This window comes from Aegilops tauschii, chromosome 3, assembly GCF_002575655.3.
Source record: "Aegilops tauschii subsp. strangulata cultivar AL8/78 chromosome 3, Aet v6.0, whole genome shotgun sequence".
In the NCBI taxonomy this organism is placed as follows: domain Eukaryota; kingdom Viridiplantae; phylum Streptophyta; class Magnoliopsida; order Poales; family Poaceae; genus Aegilops; species Aegilops tauschii.
In genome coordinates this window covers 358,316,097-358,335,967 of record NC_053037.3, presented here as the reverse complement: position 1 = coordinate 358,335,967, position 19,871 = coordinate 358,316,097, and the positions used below count along the sequence as shown (strand labels likewise).

At 45.3% G+C, this 19,871-nt stretch overlaps 2 protein-coding genes across 2 annotated transcripts; both read left to right on the top strand.

The window, feature by feature from the left end:
• Positions 1-1,155: 1,155 nt before the first annotated feature.
• Positions 1,156-4,398, top strand: LOC109758906 (protein phosphatase 2C 50). Its single transcript, XM_020317765.4, has 4 exons — positions 1,156-1,805; positions 1,899-2,228; positions 2,306-2,411; positions 3,686-4,398. The coding sequence occupies exons 1-4, from the start codon at positions 1,443-1,445 to the stop codon at positions 4,024-4,026; spliced, it is 1,140 nt and encodes a 379-aa protein (XP_020173354.1). The 5' UTR covers positions 1,156-1,442; the 3' UTR covers positions 4,027-4,398.
• Positions 4,399-9,625: 5,227 nt separating this feature from the next.
• Positions 9,626-13,420, top strand: LOC109758907 (KRR1 small subunit processome component). Its single transcript, XM_020317766.4, has 12 exons — positions 9,626-10,008; positions 10,119-10,195; positions 10,289-10,399; positions 10,641-10,709; positions 11,083-11,139; positions 11,229-11,267; positions 11,384-11,488; positions 11,570-11,652; positions 11,732-11,813; positions 12,551-12,694; positions 12,782-12,859; positions 13,013-13,420. The coding sequence occupies exons 1-12, from the start codon at positions 9,804-9,806 to the stop codon at positions 13,127-13,129; spliced, it is 1,167 nt and encodes a 388-aa protein (XP_020173355.1). The 5' UTR covers positions 9,626-9,803; the 3' UTR covers positions 13,130-13,420.
• Positions 13,421-19,871: the final 6,451 nt, after the last annotated feature.

Below are 19,871 nucleotides of genomic sequence, written 5' to 3'. Positions count from 1 at the left end.
ATAAGTCATGAAGAATGCAATAGCAATATACTAAACGATCAAGTGCTAAGCTAACGGAATGGGTCAAGTCAATCACACCTTTTTTAATGATGTGATCCCGTTAATCAAATGACCACTCATGTCTATGGGTAGGAAACTTAACCATCTTTGATTCAACGAGCTAGTCAAGTAGAGGCATACTAGTGACACTTTGTTTTGTCTATGTATCCACGCATGTATCAAGTTTCCGGTTAATACAATTCTAGCATGAATAATAAACATTTATCATGATATAAGGAAATATAAATAATCACTTTATTATTGCCTCTAAGGCATATTTCCTTCAACGGCTAGCCGTAATCCCGCCGCCCCAGCAGACGCCGGAGGAGGCTGCCCTGGCAGCGTACCAGGCGACATTCGGGTGAGCTGGCCCTGATCCCTTCTTCATCGACCTCACCGGCGATGGCGACGGCGGCGTCGACGCCAAGGGCAAGGACAAGGCCGACGACGTCTAGGGCAGCGTGCGGGGCGGCAGCAGGCGGGCGCAAACTTTTTTTAATATTTTAGTTAATGTTTAAGTGGACTTTGGCCGGCGTTTAACCGGCCACTTATGTTTATTTATGTTTATTTTGTGTGAGTTATTTTTTCTCCACGCAGGCACATTTGGGTCAGCCTCCCCGTGCGGTGGCCAAGCCGACCCATTTCAGAATGCAGACGCGCACGTCCGCCTGGCCGACCCAAACGGACAAAAAGGACAATGCGCGCGTTCATTTGGGTCGCCCCGTTGAAGTTGCTCTAAGAACTCTCGTCCTCCTCCAGTCATATCTCAGACACACGCGGAGTTCCGCTCCGCGTGTTCCTCTGACCTTTTGTTTTCATTCAGACAACTTAGGTATAGCTGGTGTGGTTTTTCTTTGACACAGGAGCCAAGTTCGTAGCCGTGGAACGGTGCAAGTAGCCAAGTAGCATAGCAGACACCAAAATCTCGAGTGAGCACCAGACGGTAACAACAAACCCACCATCAGGTCCACTCCACTCCATCCAGACCCAGCGGCAGCAGCGTCTAGACGCGACACCTGTTCTCCCCGGCGCACCCAATCGCATTCCCCCACCTCGCTTCCTTGTACCTCGTGCCTTGCTCCTCACAAGTCCCACTCACCCGCATCCGCTGCTCCTGCCCCGAACACACAACGCCGTCGTCCGCCACTCGCAACCTCCCACGCCCCCGCGCCCACCCGGTACACGTACTCCCCAACCCAGCACCAACCCTCCTCGTCACCACTCTCTCTTTACTTTCCCTCGCGCGCGCTCTCTCTCCCTCTTTCTCCATTGCTGGCCCCTTGATTCGCGCGCAGGAGGCCACGGCTCGCGCTCTCCCTTGCTGATACGGCGGTTGGCTGCTCAGGCGCGTGGTGCGGCGACCGTTGGTTTAGTTTTGGGGCTGTTACTGCCGTGAGGTTGTGATGGCGGCAACGGTGTTCGCCGGGGAGGGGGCCGCCGCGCGCGGCGGGTGCTCGGCGGAATGCGCCGGCGGGATCGAGAGGCCTCCGGATCTCGGGAGCAGGGCGCGCGCCGCGGGGGACGGGTGCGCTAAGAGGAGCGTGTACCTCATGGAGTGCGTGCCGCTGTGGGGCTGCGCCGCGGCGCGCGGCCGCGCCGCGGAGATGGAGGACGCGTGCGCCGCCGTGCCGCGCTTCGCCGCCCTGCCGGCGCGGATGCTCGCGAGCAGCCGCGAGCTGGACGGGATCGGGGGCGACTTCGACGCCTCCGAGCTCCGGCTTCCGGCGCACCTGTTCGGCGTGTACGATGGACACGGCGGCTCGGAGGTGAGCTTATCTTCTTCTCCTGCGAGTCCTGGCCCAGACGAAACACATTAAGCCTCGAGGCCCCCTTGCTCATGCTTCAGCATGCCCGTGCAGGTCGCAAACTACTGCCGGGATAAGATCCACGTCGTGCTAAGAGAGGTGCTGAGAGCTGGCAGGGGGTTGGGGGAATTGGGGGAGGTGGACGTGAAGGAACCATGGGAGAAGGTTTTCGGTGATTGTTTCCAGAAGGTAGACGACGAGGTGTCGGGGAAAGCGAGCAGGCTTTCCAATGGCCGTCCGGAGCCTATTGCCGCTGATAACGTGGGTTCCACCGCCGTTGTTGCGATTGTCTGCTCTTCTCATGTCATAACTGCGAATTGCGGAGATTCACGCGTGGTCCTCTGCCGTGGGAAGGAGCCGATTGCTCTGTCCGTCGATCACAAAGTACATGCTGGACTTTACTGCTCAGCTAAGTTTATCTGTCAAGGCAAATTGTATCTGATTATGCTTTCGTGTTCTAGCCTGATAGGAAAGATGAGCGTGCCAGGATTGAGGCCGCAGGTGGAAAGGTCATTGACTGGAATGGTTATCGTGTCTCTGGTATTCTCGCAATGTCACGGTCAATCGGTAAGTTTTCTGCTTTTGCACGCCCAAGCTTATTGTCTGGACAAAATTATTGATGATGTCAAGCAAGCTGTAAAGCCATGTTTGGAATGCAATTAAGGTCTTAAGATGTTTTTGTTACTTTTTGACCACGAGTCCCAACATGACTATATTATCATGAGCTCTAGAAGAATGCACTTTAGTAACTCTAGGAGGCATCTCTCTGTAAAAGCTAGGAACTTAGGACAAAAAAAAAGTGTCACAACAAGTAAGCTTGTACAAGGACATGTTGTAAACTGTTCAGCATATACGACATGAATTTATTCAGTTCAGCCAAACATCCATAGCAGGAGATAGTTGTAGGTCTATGGCCATATCGGCATATTTCTGCATATGTTTGGGATGTCAGTAAGTGATGATACATGAACCATTAGGAGCCTATATCAAACCATCAATCCTCGTGTTGTCAAAAAGAAGAAAAGCCAGTTACCAACTTACCATTATCTTAATATTTTGCAATACCCCTAAGTCTTTGGTACTGGACCGTTGTGTCAAACATTAAACTGAATTTGTGCCACAATTTCCATCATCTTTCTTAGTTGGATATTTTTTCTTTACCAACTATGTTGTCATGCATATGCATTTTATTATGAGGTCAGATGTTTCTTTCAGATGCTGTTCCAATTTACGAGATCACATGCTGTCATATTATTACATTAGCTCATTTCAGGCAGTAAATTATAAGACTAAGGTAATGCTCTGTTTCATAACCATCGACTTGCAACTGCTGCCAACAGCATGTTTTCATCGGACAAAAGTCATGTTTTAAGTTTAGTCTGTGTTCCTCGATTATGTTCTAGTTCCTTTCCTGGAAAAATTTGGGGATGGGGACAAAGTTGTCAGTGAACTTAAATATGATCTTGTCAAAGTATTTGGATTAGGATGCTGATGTACTTAAGGAGGCAAAAGTAAAAAGTCCCCCTTATTGAAGGAACAAAGGTACCCTGTATACTTATGCTATTATTCATGCAACTGGCTCTGGTAGTTGTGAATGTGTCGCCATGGGTAATAGTAATACTGGATATTAGTTGCACTTGTTATAGCTGGTACTGTCTGAAATACTCTGAATACTTTTATTTTAAAAACTTGGACAAAACTCTGTTCTTTCTGTTATATATGAAATTTAATTGACATAAGCAGTTAAACCAGCAATTACTCCGTGCATGGGTAGCGTCAGTCAGAAGCTTCTTATGGCTTATTAACTTACAGCGGAAATGGCCAATCCTATCTACTTGCAGGTGACCGATACTTGAAACCATTTCTGATTCCAAAGCCAGAAGTCAGCATTGTTGCTCGGGCAAAAGATGACGACTGCCTCATTCTAGCAAGCGATGGTCTCTGGGATGTCATGTCAAATGAGGACGCATGCAAAGTTGCCCGGCGACAGATCCTTCTGTGGTACAAGAATAATAACGACGGTGCGAATTCTGATGGAGGCAGCGAACCTACTATGAACCCTGCTGCAAAAGCAGCCGCTGATTGTCTCGTGAGGCTAGCGCTGTCGAAAGGGAGCGGGGACAACATTAGTGTCATTGTTATTGACCTGAAATCAAGAAAGAAGCCCAAGGGCAAATCATAACATGTCCATAATCCACCTGACTAGCTGACCGTGTCTGCGACCGGAGTTTCGTCCGCTAGTCTGCTTTCCTTGCAAGAACGGCACGCCTACTTTTTGTTTCTTCAGTCGTCTGCAAGAGCTGTATGTGTATATGCTAATAGGTCTACTTCCGATAATCTGATGTCTGGGGTGTGTGTTGGCGTGTTTCGGTATACCCCCTTAGCCTTTTGGTTTCGGGCTGTTCACATTTGATTCTCATCAGGTTCAGAACAGCCATGTAAATGTAGTGGTGTCTGCATAATAATTGAGCCTTGTAAAGGACTGAGCAGCTGATATGATCGTCGGAAGTTACATATGTAGCAAAAGATGTGCTTGCAGGTGTTGCTCTTCTCAGATCATCGTATGTAGTACTTTTCTTCCAGATCATCAGATGAACATGATGGATGTTGATGAAAATGTCCTGACCTTCTGCATGGTTACCCTCTAAATGGCTGAATGTCTGACTGATATTGTTGCTTTATCTCCCTGTCAACGTACCTTATTATGCAATTTTTGCACAAAAACACCTCAGTCCTCGGCTAACTGTTTAATTAGATGGTAAGTAACATAAACATCAACCGGTGAATGCAGTAGAAGCTAGACCACCTATCAAGCAGCTGCAATCGACATCACACATAAAACCGTCAGACGGCGCATGACTTGTGCTCATGTTTTAGGAAGGACTACCACGCTGTGCAGGGAATGAATGAAAATGAAAGTTCCGACCTATTTTTTCCATTTTTGGGGAAGGAACTATCTACTATGTGCTTTGCAAAAAGCTCATTTAAAGGGATCAGCAGTATTGAACTCTCTCCGTCCTGTAATATAAGATGTTATTACAATCGATGTAGAGAGTACATGACAGATGACGAAATTCTGCACTGCCAACGTGTAGCAACTATTTTCTGTCTGTAATGTCTGCTCGCAACAGAGAAAGAACGAAAAAACAGATTTCAGTAGAGCGGGGTAGGCTCCAACTTCATCTCAAAAAGAGAAAAAGTGAATACTCCAAGAGAAGGCATTTTGGGACGAACGGTAAAATTAAAAAAGAAAACAGAAACCTTGTTTGTACCGGTTCATTTTTAGTGTCTGCTATGAAAAAAATCCATACAAAACGTTGATGCTTCCCAGTAAAAGAGACAACGTTAAGTACTTTCAATAGATTTTTTTGATACTCAGCTTCTTTTTCAACACAGGTCGCACTTGTCCTTTTTTTATTTATATATAAAATTTTGCAGTCAACCCAAAGACACAGACATGTTCAAACCTTGTGTTGTATTGAGTTGGACCAAAAAGACAAAATAAAATGGGTTTATCTTGCATTATCCATGGCAATTGTACTGTTTATTAGGTAGTTTCTGCTTGTCACCTTGATATTTGGTATGCTGACAACCGAAATGGTACACATCAAACCTAAACAACATACTAACGAGTACTCCTGATCAAAATATACAGGTCAGAGTACATGACAACAAGGTTTGAACCCCTGATCAAAATATACAATTCAGAGTTGTAGGCAAAAGGGGCTTGCCATGACCCGCACTAACATCAGGGGGGTTCAATTCAACATCTGATCATAAGATACATGTTTCCAGACAACGCGCGCTGCCACTAAGCACTTTCAACATCAGATCTCATCGCCTAGTCATCCGCAGGGCAGACATAGGGCCTACCTTGGAGAAATAAACAACACTTAGAGCATGTACAAAACGTAATACAACACAAGTAACACAACATGACATAACAGTCAGAAAGACCAACACAAAGTCTTAACTTTCACTTGATGAACAAGCGAAATACATAATCTAATATAGCTCAACCACACTGCAGAGAAATAGCTGACTTCACTCACCACATTCCAAACATTTTAGAGGAGTCTCAACCATCGACTTGTCGAAAATGGTTACTTCCCTCACAAACTCGAGGGCAAACTCGAAGTGGAGAATGAATCCTGGCTTCAGCTTCTGACCATTGACGAAATCAAGGCTTCATCAAGGTATATAGTTTTGTCTGACTTCTTCACCTTCACGTCCCAGATGCAACTTTGACCAACCCTCAGGTTCACTGTGGGGTGCTTACCATTCATGTTTTTGAACATCCTTGCTCCAACCTTGTTTGGTAGTACTAAATGAGTGGGCTCGAACGTTTCTTCATCCATCTCGCACAAAAATTTCCGAGCTTCGCTGGGACGGTGTGAATTATTATTGCTCATGACTATTCCCTCAGCAGCAGTTGCCTTGTCCATCGTCTTTTTCTCCAGGTGATTCACATCTTTGGTCCCACCTTTCAGCTACTTATGTGCTTCTTTCTCCTTGCCTTTTTTTCGGAACAGACTTGGAGCAATGACCACTTTCTGATTTACCTTTCAGAAGTGGACCTAGCGTGGAAGAAACATGACGCTTGGCACGATGAGTAGGCCTTCCAAAATCAGAGCCAGAAGAATTTGCATCCGAATCTGACTCGAAGATGCTAACCATGGTATGATCCGGAGAGTAATTGTCCATAGCTCTATACAATACAAGACAAGACATCAAACAAATTTCAACTACAACCTTAGTTCAAACAAATTCTACAACCTTGCTTCAAACAGATTGTAAAACATTGACACTACAACAAAGGGGTCAAAGTGCTAGACTTCATAGTTGATTTCTACACACAAAGGTGACCTGATTCACTTTCACAATATGCTACACGGATCTTCAGGGGAGATCAGTCATAACGCTAGAAGCACTTACCTACAGACAGATCTGAAGAGAGCCCTCAGCGGCGTTACTTCAAGACCAGGAGTCGCTGACAAGTGGGAAGAGTAAAGACTTGACAAAAGGAAGCGACTGCCGAACGGATACCTTACAAATACATATGGCAACGGGGAATGACGACCTTCATACTAGGTAGTGATGCAGAGGGGAAGATGCAAGGGCCAGACCTGGGGTTTTTACGGGGCAATGAAACTGTTGCAGGGACAAAAATTAGAGAACAGATGGTTCAAATTACTAGACACGCCTATCAGTTTGACCACTGAAGACTGTAGACGTTTAGCCCCAATTACGAAACAATATGTCTGAGACTGACAACTTTTATGTGACATAGCAAACAACCAGACTAGTTAAGAAAATGATACTGAATACCATGACAAGAACACCTAGATGTTCTTAGAGGATCCATATCACTACAGTGGCAGCCAGGAAAAACGTCCGAGGTGCCGGTCTATGTAAATGAAAACCACCTAATACAAAGACATAGCGAGTTGCAAAGGTGTCTAATAAAAGGCTTGCAAGCCATGAAAGGTGCCTAATAAAAGGTGTGCAAACTGTGAAAAGCGCCTAACGGTTTGTCGCTACAATCAATACTGATATCGCGCCTTTCCGTCGGGCGGGACAAGTAAGTGCCACACTGGCGACATAACTGACGACGTGGGCCAGCGGAGGTCAAAAACGCCTTGACATAAGGCGCCTTCACGTGTATAGCAAGCGCCTAATGGTTAGGTGCAAATGAGGGGCCCAAATTCTAAAATAACTTTTGGGGTAAGCAAGCGGGTTAAGTTTCTTGGAGGGTCACTTAGTAAAAATAAATACTAGGCCGCATCCGTTCCCCTCCCGACCCCTCTCCTCTGACGAGCCACAGGTGCGCCTTCGGCGCTGCTACTGTCCTTCTCCTGCCCACACGGTGCCCTTCTTGGTGTCGTCCGTCTCCACTCTTTATCGCATGTTCCTCCTCCTGTTTCTTCTAATTTCTCGCGACCTGCGTGCGCCACCGCTATCTCTTTTTTTAACATAGTACAATTAAAGTCGTTCACATACACCCATCCCTATGAACGCATGTATGCACACACACCCTACCCTATGAACAGCTCTAAGAGACTGAGCCGGCACATTATATTGAGATTAACGAAGTTGCCACAGAAGTTTTCGTAGTCGACGGAACTCCTCCCACTGAACTCATATCACCGAAAGGTCTGGAATAAATCCAGAAAAATGCAAGCACCAATGTTAAGTCAAAGACTTGAACTATGGTGGACCACCTCTGCTACAGCGAAGGAGCACGTTTTTTTTAGACAACGGCGAAGGAGCACGTTTTTTTTGAGACAACGGCGAAGGAGCACGTGGAAAGAGAAGGACCAGACGTATATCAAACATCAGAGTTGGAGAAGTACATCGCTGCACGCAGCGGCAGCTGCACGCACGGCATCCACGGCGGCAGCAACTTCGCGATTCGAATCAGGGAAGCGTGCTAGTTAGAGTATAGATGAACGTTGGCTATTGTATATGCATATTGGAAGGACCATGACTGACAACATGACCTCACACAAGCGGACAAGCCGCAGGGTTTGTGCAGCACGGGCCCTCAATTCATTTTATCACGTAAGACCATAGTACCTACAAAGCGCAGCAGCGGTCAGAGGTTGCCCAAGTCCACATATATCATAACTAGTGGTTGGGGCGCCACCTTGTGGCGCCCCTTAAGAGGAAGTTGTGAGCATGTTTTCATTTTTAAAAAAATACATAAAGTCCTCGCCTCCGTCTAAAAAAACATCTCAGAAAAAAAAATCCTTACCTTCATCTAAGAAAAAAAAAGAAATTACCACCGCAGCCTACTAGCGAGTGCCACCTTGCATAACCCTTCATTTAAAAAATACCAGAGGTCCTTACCTCCATCTAAAAAGAAAAAAATACATGTAAAAAATAATCCCTACCTTTATCTAAAAAAAAATTCCAAAAGAGTTCTCACCGTGGCTAACCAGCTTACGCCACATGGCATAGCTGGTTGGCCGCCCTTCCCGCGTAGCTTAATGAGTTTAATTTCTCCCTGACAAAAGCTTCCCCACCAGATAAATCGAAGAGACTACACAGCGAGCTAGCAATTTTCAAATTGCCACGAACAAATCTATCAGATAAAAACAGAGTACCAGAAACAAAGAATTATTACCACAGATTGCCAGGACACACCATTGCCACTAACAAAACTATCAGATTTTGTACCTGAACCTGGCAGTAAGTAATTTCCAACATCCATTCTTTCAGTCGATCCCTTTTTTTTGATTACACTGATGTGTGTGCATTGGGCAGGACGGCGGACGAACTGGTTAGGACGAGAGAAGATGGAGGAGAGGAACAACACAACCCATCTACGTCTTCCAGGCAACTTTACAGAAAACAGTGAGGTACAAGTACCTCACTGCACACTTTGCGGACAGGCTCCTTTTGCGTCAGAAGTGCACCCCACGAGACCGACGTGGTCAAGGGTATTCACATGTATCTGCCAATGTATGTCCACTTTCCCCGTTTCAACGAATTTGAGGTGCGATCAGCTGGCACTACGAGCATAATTGGTTTGCAGTCAATATTTGGCTTGCCAAGTGTTGGCATTACCAAATATTGCAATATCAAGACTTGCCAACTATTGGCAACTTTGTGTGAGATAGGCAAGAACCAACCAAGTAGTAGCCAATATTTGGAACAATGCCAAACATTGGCATGTCAATTTTTAGTAGCAAACCAATTATGCTGTGCGTGCAGGAAGGCCGCTCTCACCAGAGTTGGGCTTTTAATTTTTGAGCGTCGGGCAGCACCACCAGGCGGCTAGGCCGAAACCCGGAAGGCCCAAGCCCAAACCCTCCCACTCCTCTAATCCCCCCTCACTCTCCTCCCCTCCCGTCGGCGGCAGTACAATCGTCAACCCTAATTCGCAGCCTGGACACCACCGCCTCCTCGAGCCCCTTTACCTCGAAACCCACCTAAATCCTATTCCTCCCGGCCGTCATGGCGTCGGCGGACGAAGCGAATGCGGCGGCCGAAGGTACGGAGGGGAAGAATTGGCAGCGGAAGGGGAAGCACAAGAAGGAGAAGCCGTGGGACGATGACCCCAACATCGACCGCTGGACGGTGGAGAAGTTCGACCCCTCCTGGAACGAGGGCGGCCTGCTGGAAGTCAGCTCCTTCTCCACCCTCTTCCCCCAGTACCGAGGTGCCCAATCCCGCCCTCACCCTCATTCTCGTGCTGCTCTTTAGGAGCTAGTTGTAGTTTTCTAGTCACTGAATCTGTGGATTGATGCGGCTTGTTGTTTGGGGGCGCAGAGAAGTACCTGCAGGAGACATGGCCGATCGTCAAGGGCGCACTGAAGGAGTTTGGAGTCTCATGCGAGCTCAATTTGGTATGCCACGACCAGCTACGGTTGTTTGGACCTTGGGGTGTTCTTGATTTTTAGTGACACGATTCTGTGGTATTTCTCTTGGTTTGCGCATAGGTGGAAGGATCCATGACGGTTTCCACCACCAGGAAGACCAGGGACCCCTACATTATTCTTAAGGCCAGGGACCTGATAAAGCTCTTGTCGCGAAGTGTCCCTGCACCCCAAGTATGCATTGTTTCTGTTACCAAGCCTTAACTGTTATGCATATTCTATTAATTATTATATGCCTTGTGGCGGCTGTATTGAAATTGTGAGGGGGGCGGTTTCCCTACCCAATTAGGGTATATTGTGTCTTTTGCCACCTGTGGCCTACTTCTGCCTGCACCTATTGTATGGTCACCAACACACCTTGACGCCTTGTTCAGGAGTAGTTTCATCCATAAACTTCTATTGTGTTTTCCCACAGGCAATTAAAGTGCTCAATGATGAGATGAACTGTGATATTGTCAAGATTGGTAGCATCATAAGAAACAAGGTACACTTTGTTTCATTGTTCAACTTCAGTTTGGTACCTCTTGGTTTGTTTGAAGGGATTGCTTTGATTTTATCTTGATTACCTTAATATTCTGCTAGGAGAAACTTTGCAAAGACAAGATTTGCATTTGCTAGGAGAAACTTTGCATTGCCAAAAGTAAAATGACGAAACCAATCAAACAAGGATTCTTTTTGTGATCCAGTGTATTATGTAATTATTGTTATTAAGTTTGCACTGAGAATCACTTGTTAGTATGTGGCATCAGGACTTATTTGTGCTCTGTTGCCAATGTTAATGAAGTAATATTTTAGCCTCAGTAAACTATTTTTTGATGGTTTGAGGTTTCAGTAAACTAACGGTGTGCTATCCACAGGAAAGATTTGTCAAAAGGAGAGAACGCCTTTTGGGCCCTAACCTGTCCACCCTTAAGGTAAATATCTCACATGGTTGCTGTCCTATGGATGAATCTCTTTCAGAACAATAGACAGCCCTTTCTTAACATGTTTTATGTTACTACAGGCTATAGAGATTTTGACTGGCTGCTACATCTTAGTACAGGTGTGCTTCATTTCTTACCTTGCACTGCATTTAAAGTTACATTGTGGGTCCACCTCCTTCAACTCTGTATCTTGGTGTTATTAACTGCCATTATTGTGTATTTTCCATCATGAAAGGGAAATACTGTGGCTGCCATGGGTTCCTTTAAGGGACTGAAACAGGTCCGGAAGATTGTAGAGGATTGCATAAAGAACATAAAGCATCCAGTGTACCACATTAAGGTGATTTGTTTTGTTTTTTAGATATAATCTCTGAAGGAATGTAAAATATGATTTCTTATGGAATGTTATTAAACTAAGCAGGAACTCCTTATTAAACGTGAGCTGGCTAAAAATCCTGCCCTAGCCACTGAAAGTTGGGACAGGTTTCTACCGAACTTTAAGAAGTAAGGAACTTGCATCATATTTCTGCTCCTCTAAAAGGTACATTGTGCATCTTACACTTCATTATTTTCTGTTCTCCAGAAAGAATGTCAAGCAAAAGAAGCCCAATACTAAGGAGAAGAAACAATACACACCCTTTCCGCCGCCTCAGCAGCCTAGCAAGGTAAAGTCAATTGTTTGTTTCACTCATTGTTTCCAGGGTTGTTGTACAGTTTGCCATACTGATTTCACCAGTTCATTCATGACTTGTTATGTGGTTAGCGGTCTTGTCCTGCACCTTTGTCTTAATAGCATCAGCAGCTGTCCATCCTATGCAGATAATTCATTAATGTTATTTTGCAAGCTATTTAAATTGGGAAACTCTTTACCATCACCCGGCGGATCGCAGCGGCCGCGTCCGCCACCTCCCCTGCATTGCACGTGTCCCAGTGAGAGCCCGCATACCATCCTTTGTCGAACGCGCTTCTGCAACAGGAGCTATGTTTCTGAAACATATGTAGTGTTGCAAAGGTCTACGTTTTGCAACAAAACTTCTCTTTCGAAGTTTTTCTGCAACAAGAGCACAGTTGCAAAAAAAAAATTTGCAACAAAAACTCAGTTGCAAAAAATGCAACAAAACAACTGTTGCAAAAAAATTCTGCAACAAGACATGTGTTGCACAAATAATCCTGCAACAAGATCTGTGTTGCAATGGTGGGGTGCGCTCGGCCGCTTGATGCGGCAAATCTAACGGCTCGCGACCCGACGCGTAGCATGCCCCATTTAAATTTGAGTGAAGCAAAACATGTAGGCAATAGATTTTTTTTTCTTGTACTGTTGGGGGTTGTAAATGTTCATTTCTGCTGGATAGTTTTATTTAGTTATGTGAAACCATTGTTTAATTTGTCAATATGGATGTAGATTGATCTTGAACTGGAGAGTGGTGAGTATTTCATGAGTGACAAGAAGAAGTCAGCTAAGAAATGGCAAGAGAAGCTAGATAAGCAATCAGAGAAATCAGAAGAAAAGAAAAGAAAGAGAGAAGCTGCATTTGTTCCACCAAAGGTCAGATTTTCCTTCTGTGTATTTATTTATGTATCAGTGGGCTTCTCTTTCTCTTGCAGAGTTACTAAATCTTGTTATTTGTTTCAGGAGAACACTGCTGGTCTATCTGAATCTGCCAAAAGTACTAATGACAACGAGATTGCTGATATCACAAAATCCTTAAAGGTACATAGCCGTTATTGTTTCATGCTTTACATTTTTAGTTCGTGTCTGTTCTTTTAAACTTGTTTTGGCGTTCGAGCTGTGTTTTTTGAGGGAGAGTATGTGCTGTTAGTCCACTATAATAGTATCAAATAATTGCATTATTCCTATTTGCAGAAAAAGGCAAAGAAATTCAGAAATAGTGAAGCTGAGGAAAATGTGAAAATCGAGTCATATGTTGCGAGCAACGAAGAATCACGCTCCAAAAAGAAGCGCAGATCGTCATCCAAGTAACCGCAATATGTCAGCTACTGGGATGACAATTTTAATTGTTTCAAGTAGTTGAACACCTGCCATTGAAGTAGGTTTTCAAGCTTCAAGCTTTAGTGGTGAAACAGACAAACCTTCAACCTTAAGTGGTGAACATTGTAGTCTGTTTGTTGGCTACTGCCGTCTGATTACTCCAGGAGTATTGCAGCTTTCCTGCATAGTCCACGGCTTCTAATTTACAAGATCAGATCCGTCAGCAGTCTTTTTAGAAACATATGAAGAGCAGTTAATGATAAGTCCGTTAATTCTTCTTTTCTTCTTGAGAAAACAAGGGTATCTCCAAGGACACCACCTCGTATGCTCGTGGACAGTTTTGGGCAGAAAATCCGCTTCAAGGGCTTACCCTACCCCCTAAGGGCATCTCTAGTGTGGTGCATCAAAACGCCCATAAACATCCAGACATTTGTTTACGGAAGTTTTGATGGACCGGCAGCATGTTTATAATAGTATCAATGTCCGTCTTTAAAATTCCTAAAAAGATTTGCAAAGGAATCATAGACGTGATGGCACAATTTTGATGGGGTGACGAGGACAATCAGAAAAGGGATGGCATGGTGGAAGTTGTGTGTTCCAAAAGACCAAAGAGGATGGGTTTTCGTGATATACACTGTTTTAACCTGGCTTTATTAGCGAAGCAAGCGTGGCGTCTCGTGGATAATCCTGAATCGTTATGTGCAACAATCCTAAGAGCAAAGTATTTTCCGGAAGGTGATTTGATGAGCGTAGTTTTAAAAAAGGGCGCCTCCTTTACTTGGCAAAACATTATGGCGGGAGTGGACTCTCTCAAGAACGGCTATATATGGAGAGTGGGAATGGGAGAAAATATTGACATATGGAGAGATGCATGGATCTCAAATTGTGCAGACAGAAAAATTATTACACCTAGAAGGGGGAATCTACTGACGAAAGTTTCTGATCTTATTAACCCAGACACAAATGGTTGGGATGAAGAGTTGGTGAGACAAACTTTATGGCCAATTGATGCCCGTAGAGTACTAGCGATCCTGATACCTATGCATAATATGTCGGACTTTATTACATGGAGCTATACAAAAAACGGTTTATTCACTGTACAATCAGCTTATTTGGAGGAATGGAATAAGCAACATGGGAGGAAGTTGAAATACTCGAATGGCATGGGCAGAAGTAACGTCAATCCTATTTGGGGTAAGATCTGGAAATTAGCTTGTCCGGCAAAGGTTAAAACTTTTGTTTGGCGGACGCTTCACGGGACCCTACCGTGTCGCGTTACATTGGCCAACAGACATATAAAAACTCAGCCAATATGCCCACAACATGTTTGGATGGGCCAGAAGACACGAAACATATATTATTTCTGTGCCAGAAGGTAAAGGAAGTGTGGGAATATTTGGGGTTGTATGAAGTGGTGAAAAAAGCCTGCGTCATTGATCGTGCAGGAGAGGCAGTCCTTGAATTCTTACTCCTTATGCCTGATCATGAACTACACATCTTGGGCTCCCGGAATGCAGGGGAACTAATTGCTATAGCTGCTTGGTATTTATGGTGGAATAGACGGAAACTAGTCCATGAGGGTAAGTCTCAAGAGGCGTCCCAGACCTCGATGGGGATTAGGGCTATAACAGCGAACTATGTAAATGCCCACTCTCCTAAAGCAAAAATAAAGAATGAAGGATGGTGCAAACCTCCTAGGGGGTTTGTTAAATTGAATGTGGATGCTTCTTTTGATCATGATCAGCTAAGAGGCACAGCGGGTGCTGTTATGAGAGATGACAAAGGAAACTTCATAGTAGGTGGTAACTGGAGGATTCAGTACTGTGCAGATGCTCTGACAGCGGAGGCGGTAGCACTCAGATTTGGCTTACAGTTGGCACAAAAGACGGGATGCAATCGTCTAATTATCAATTCTGATAATATGGAGGTCATTGACACAATGAACAACGGAGGACAGTCTGCGGGAGCGGCTGCTGCAATTTTTGAGGATTGTTTTTTTATGGCCTGTGATGTTCCTCAAACTAGTTTTGAACATTGTAACAGGGAAGCGAATAAAGTAGCTCATGCGCTTGCTAGATTAGCAAAATGTTCCATGACTAGATGACTAGCGATTGGATAGAGGAGCCCATGAAAAATCTTGTAACTCTCTTGATAGACGATGTAACCATTATTGCTAATTAATAAAGTTCAAGTTGTTTTTTTAAAGAAATCCCACCCGTAGCCTTAGACCGTCGTCGCTGTTGTAGCACCACTCCGCCGCTCAGGCCTTGCTGGACATCTGTCGCTCAACCTGAGTGGCAGCCTCGACTTGCGTACGCTTCCCTTCCACCCCTGGTCCGGCCACTACCAGGTACCCTTGGCCCCTGCACATTGTCGTCCATGGCGGACACCAAATGCTATAGCCAAAATTATTGACGTTTATGTTGTTTAGTTTGAAGCAAACATGATATGCTTGGATCACTAGGTTGCATGCATTAGCAATGGAAGAATTTTCCATATGCTCTACAAAAGGCAATGTAAGAAGCTCATCACCATTCTTAAAGCAATTGCATCACAAGAACTTTGGATTTGACACTTTCTTTGGGATGCCTGAGTCTTACGGTGACATCAACGTGTTGCAGCGGTCTCCATTGCAAGGTTGTGTGTGGGAGAAGCTCCTTGGTGCAACTATATCATTAATGGTCATGACTACAACATGAGATATTGTCTTCGTGATGGTATCTATCCTTCGTGGGACCTTCTCAAGACCATCTTTGATCCAAGGGGTGAGAAAAGATCTCACTTTGCCGAAAGACAAGGAGATAGAAAGGATGTGGAGAGGGCATTTGGAGTGCTCCAAGACCGTTTTGCAATTGTTTGAGGACCTGCAAACATATGGGATCTAGAGACGTTGTGGGAGGTGATGACAGCTTGTGTGATCATGCACAACATGGATATATGATTGTGGAGCATGTGCGTAATAGAGTTTGTCACCATATGAAATTTGAGGAGATGGGTGATCCTATCGAATTTCCAGGGCAGAATCCGACGACGTTTGATGAACATATTCGCCATCGAGCAACTCATAAGCACTGCAGAATGATCTGTTGAGCATTTGTGGGTCCTTCGTGGGGAGAACTAAAAAATGTGTCTGAATAAATTGAATTCAAATTTGAACTATTTGCAAAAGTTCATGTTTGGATTGTAATATTTATATTTGAATCATTGTTGCACTGGAATATTTGCACATCATGATTATGGATCAAGAATGATATTTATCTTTAATTATTTTGAGTGCTTTGGATATAGGAAAAAATAGAGGTGGACATTTGGCGAACCGCTTTGGATGACCGGCTCTGCTACCAGTGTCTGATAACGTTTGGTTTATCTGATTTGATGCACGGCATTGGAGATGCCCTAAACGTCCAGATTGCTGAATCCCCCACTTTCATCTCAAATATATCATCCCGGAGAACCCTATCTGTGCCCCACATCACAACAACCCAACCCTACTCTCGCCTCTCTCCTTCCTTCTTTCTCCACCCATTGTAGCCCGTGCCTAACTCCCACCTTGACCACCTTCGCCGTTTTTCCCTGCCATCTGCCCTCGGTGTCATTCCCCACCCTCGAAGCAGCTGTCGTCCTTGCCGCATGGATTTGCGCAGCATGGACACGGCTAAGTGTGTGCGTTGCATGGATTTGTGTAGCATGGACGTGACTGAGGCCGTGGAATAAACCAAGAAACCGAAGAGAGGTGCATACATGACGAAGGAGGATCAATTTTTGTGTGTGGCATGAGTGGAGCTAAGAGTTGATCCAATATGTGGGGTTCAACCTATTGGAAGAACATTATGACTTATTTTTATTAGATGAAAATTACAAGTTTTGCTCACTTGCAATTTTCACCATGTGTTTCAGTCATTTTTATGTTTCACATGTATTTCATTTGCTAGTTGAACTTGGCGATAACATTGAACAAAAACAATGAGGGAGAGCCATTTATCTTGGCTCATTGTTGGATCAAGTTGGACAAGGTAGATAAATGGAAGGATCTCGACATGTGAGAACTCCAATCTTGCATCAAGAAGTAAACAATCAATGATGGCTCAAGCTCCTAACAATAAGTTGGGGTGGATGGACATGAGAGGCAAGTGTGTGTGTGTGTGTGTGGGAGGGGGGGGGGGTGTAGTGGCGGTGCCAGGATCAGAAGTCAGTGATGTCATTTCAAATCAGTGATGTCAAATACATGTATTTTCACCAATTTTATAAAAAATACATGATTTCTACTTGTGTACAAAGGATTTGCCAAAAACCTGTGTGGTCAATTGACCACACTGCTCTGGGGTTGGGTTGCATCATGTACCTGCATGCCAAGAACTAGGGGAAGGAAGTGGGAGAAAGAGAGGGCGAAGCATGCCGGGGCGGTGAGCAAGTTGTCGTCCTCATGGACGAAGATCATCTCCCACAAAAAGGTCACAAGTGAAAAAAGAAGAAAAGAAAGAATGGAGGAAAGATACAAGGGCTTCATGAAGAACTAGAGATCCAAGCAACGAAGGTGGAACTTGAGAAGGAGAGGATGTCCATTGAGAGAGAGAGAAGACATAGCTTGAGACAGAGAAGGCAAATATGGATGCAATGAGAGAAACAATCGAGGCCGAGCAAGTTGAGCTCGCAAGGTTCACTAAGGAGTTGAGGATCATTGTAAGGGCATATTTATCCCTAAGGTGTTTTGGTGATTGATGACAATGCTTTTGCGGACTAATCGTGTGCCTTGAGTTTCTCAGACGTTTCATCGCTAGGCACTAGACGGTTTGGTGCCCCTCGAAGACTATTGAAGACGGCGTTTTTTTACGTTTCTTTTTGGTGAATTTGAGTCGTAGGAAAGTCGTACTGTTAAGAGGGGGTCCGCGTCGGAAAGGTTCGGGTGGAATCATCACGTACACGTTTTCTTCCTTGTCTCCACCTTTCCCCTGCGCTTTGGAGCATCCTCCGTTTATCCTCTTTGCATTATGTCTTGGTTGCTGATTTTGGGCTTGTGGTAGTACGGCTTCCTAGAGCGGTAGTACCGCAGGCACCTGCGGTAGTACCGTACCTCGGCGCGGTAGTACCGCAGGAGCCCACGGTAGTACTGCTCATCTGGAGCCGTAGTAGCATAGCCCCCAGGCCAAGTGCCGCTGCTTTGCGGTAGTAGGGGCGGATGTAATTTTTTACATCCGCGCCTCCGCGGTAGTACCGCACCTTGTGCGCGGTATTACCGCGCGCGGCCTGGCTCAGCTGCCATGCGGTAGTACCGCTCCTCCAGCTGTAGTACCGTGTCGGATTTTTGCATCGTTTGCTTTTCAGCGGAAGTAGGCACGGATGTATTTTTATTCATCCGCGCCCTTCCCAGGCTAGGCCATTCCTGCCTTGCAGTAGTACCGCAAGGGGGAGCGGTAGTACCGCGCTTGTGGAAGTACCATTCTCAGCCTCTGTGCTTCAGGCTTGTTCTAGTTCCTGCCGTTGCAGCGGTAGTACCGCATGGCCGTGCGGTAGTACCGCTTGTCAGGGGCGGTAGTACTGCAAGTCGCGGGCTGGTTAGGTGGATAACGGTTGGATTTTTCTCTCAACTATAAAAGGGGTGTCTTCTTCCTCTAGTTGACTACCTCTTCCAACCCTAAACTCCATTGTTGCTCCAAGCTCCATTTTCGCCCGATCTCACTCCCTAGCCAATCAAACTTGTTGATTTGCTCGGGAGTGGTTGAGAAGGCCCCGATCTACACTTCCATCAAGAGAAATTTGATTCCCCCCACTAATCCCTTGCGGATCTTGTTACTCTTGGGTGTTTGAGCACCCTAGACGGTTGAGGTCACCGCGGAGCCATAGTCCATTGTGGTGAAGCTTCGTGGTGTCGTTGGGAGCCTCCAATTAAGTTGTGGAGATTGCCCCAACCTTGTTTGTAAAGGTTCGGTCGCCGCCTCCAAGGGCACCAATAGTGGATTCACGGCATCTCGCATTGTGTGAGGGCGTGAGGAGAATACGGTGGCCCTAGTGGCTTCTTGGGGAGCATTGTGCCTCCACACTGCTCCAACGGAGACGTACTTCCCCTCAAAGGGAAGGAACTTCGGTAACATACCCTCGTCTTCACCGGCTCCACTCTTGGTTATCTCGTGCCTTTACTTGTGCAAGCTTATTTGTGCTATATCTCTTGCTTGCTTGTGTGCTTATTGTTGTTGCATCATATAGGTTGCTCACCTATTTGCATATCTAGACAACCTACTTTGATGCAAACTTTAAATTGATGAAGAAAAGATAAAAATTGTTAGTTGCCTATTCACCCCCCTCTAGTCAACTATATCGATCCTTTCAATCATGTTGCCAACACTAGCGTCATGGATGGCAAAGCCAATAAGTGGTTACACATGATGTGTACCAATATCAATGCACGATGTGAAAATGGCGGCCAACTTCTATTCATCTGGTTTGAGTAAAACAATGTCACTGGACTTGTCGGGAAAATTCACTTTGGTAACTTCACGCAAGAATACCCGAATTATGGTCATTAAGCTCACATCAACATGCAACGACATTCATAAGATACGTTTGGGCGTTGTATTCCGCTGTCATGGGACTTGTTGACCAACTTTGCGATGACATCATTGCATACATGTTTTTTTCTTTGCAAAATTTGCAGGCTGAGCCAAAACTCTCCGAGTTGGTTGAACTAGACTCATTCCCATCGTCTCCGATGGCCTTCCCTGTCCGGTCGTGTGCGGTC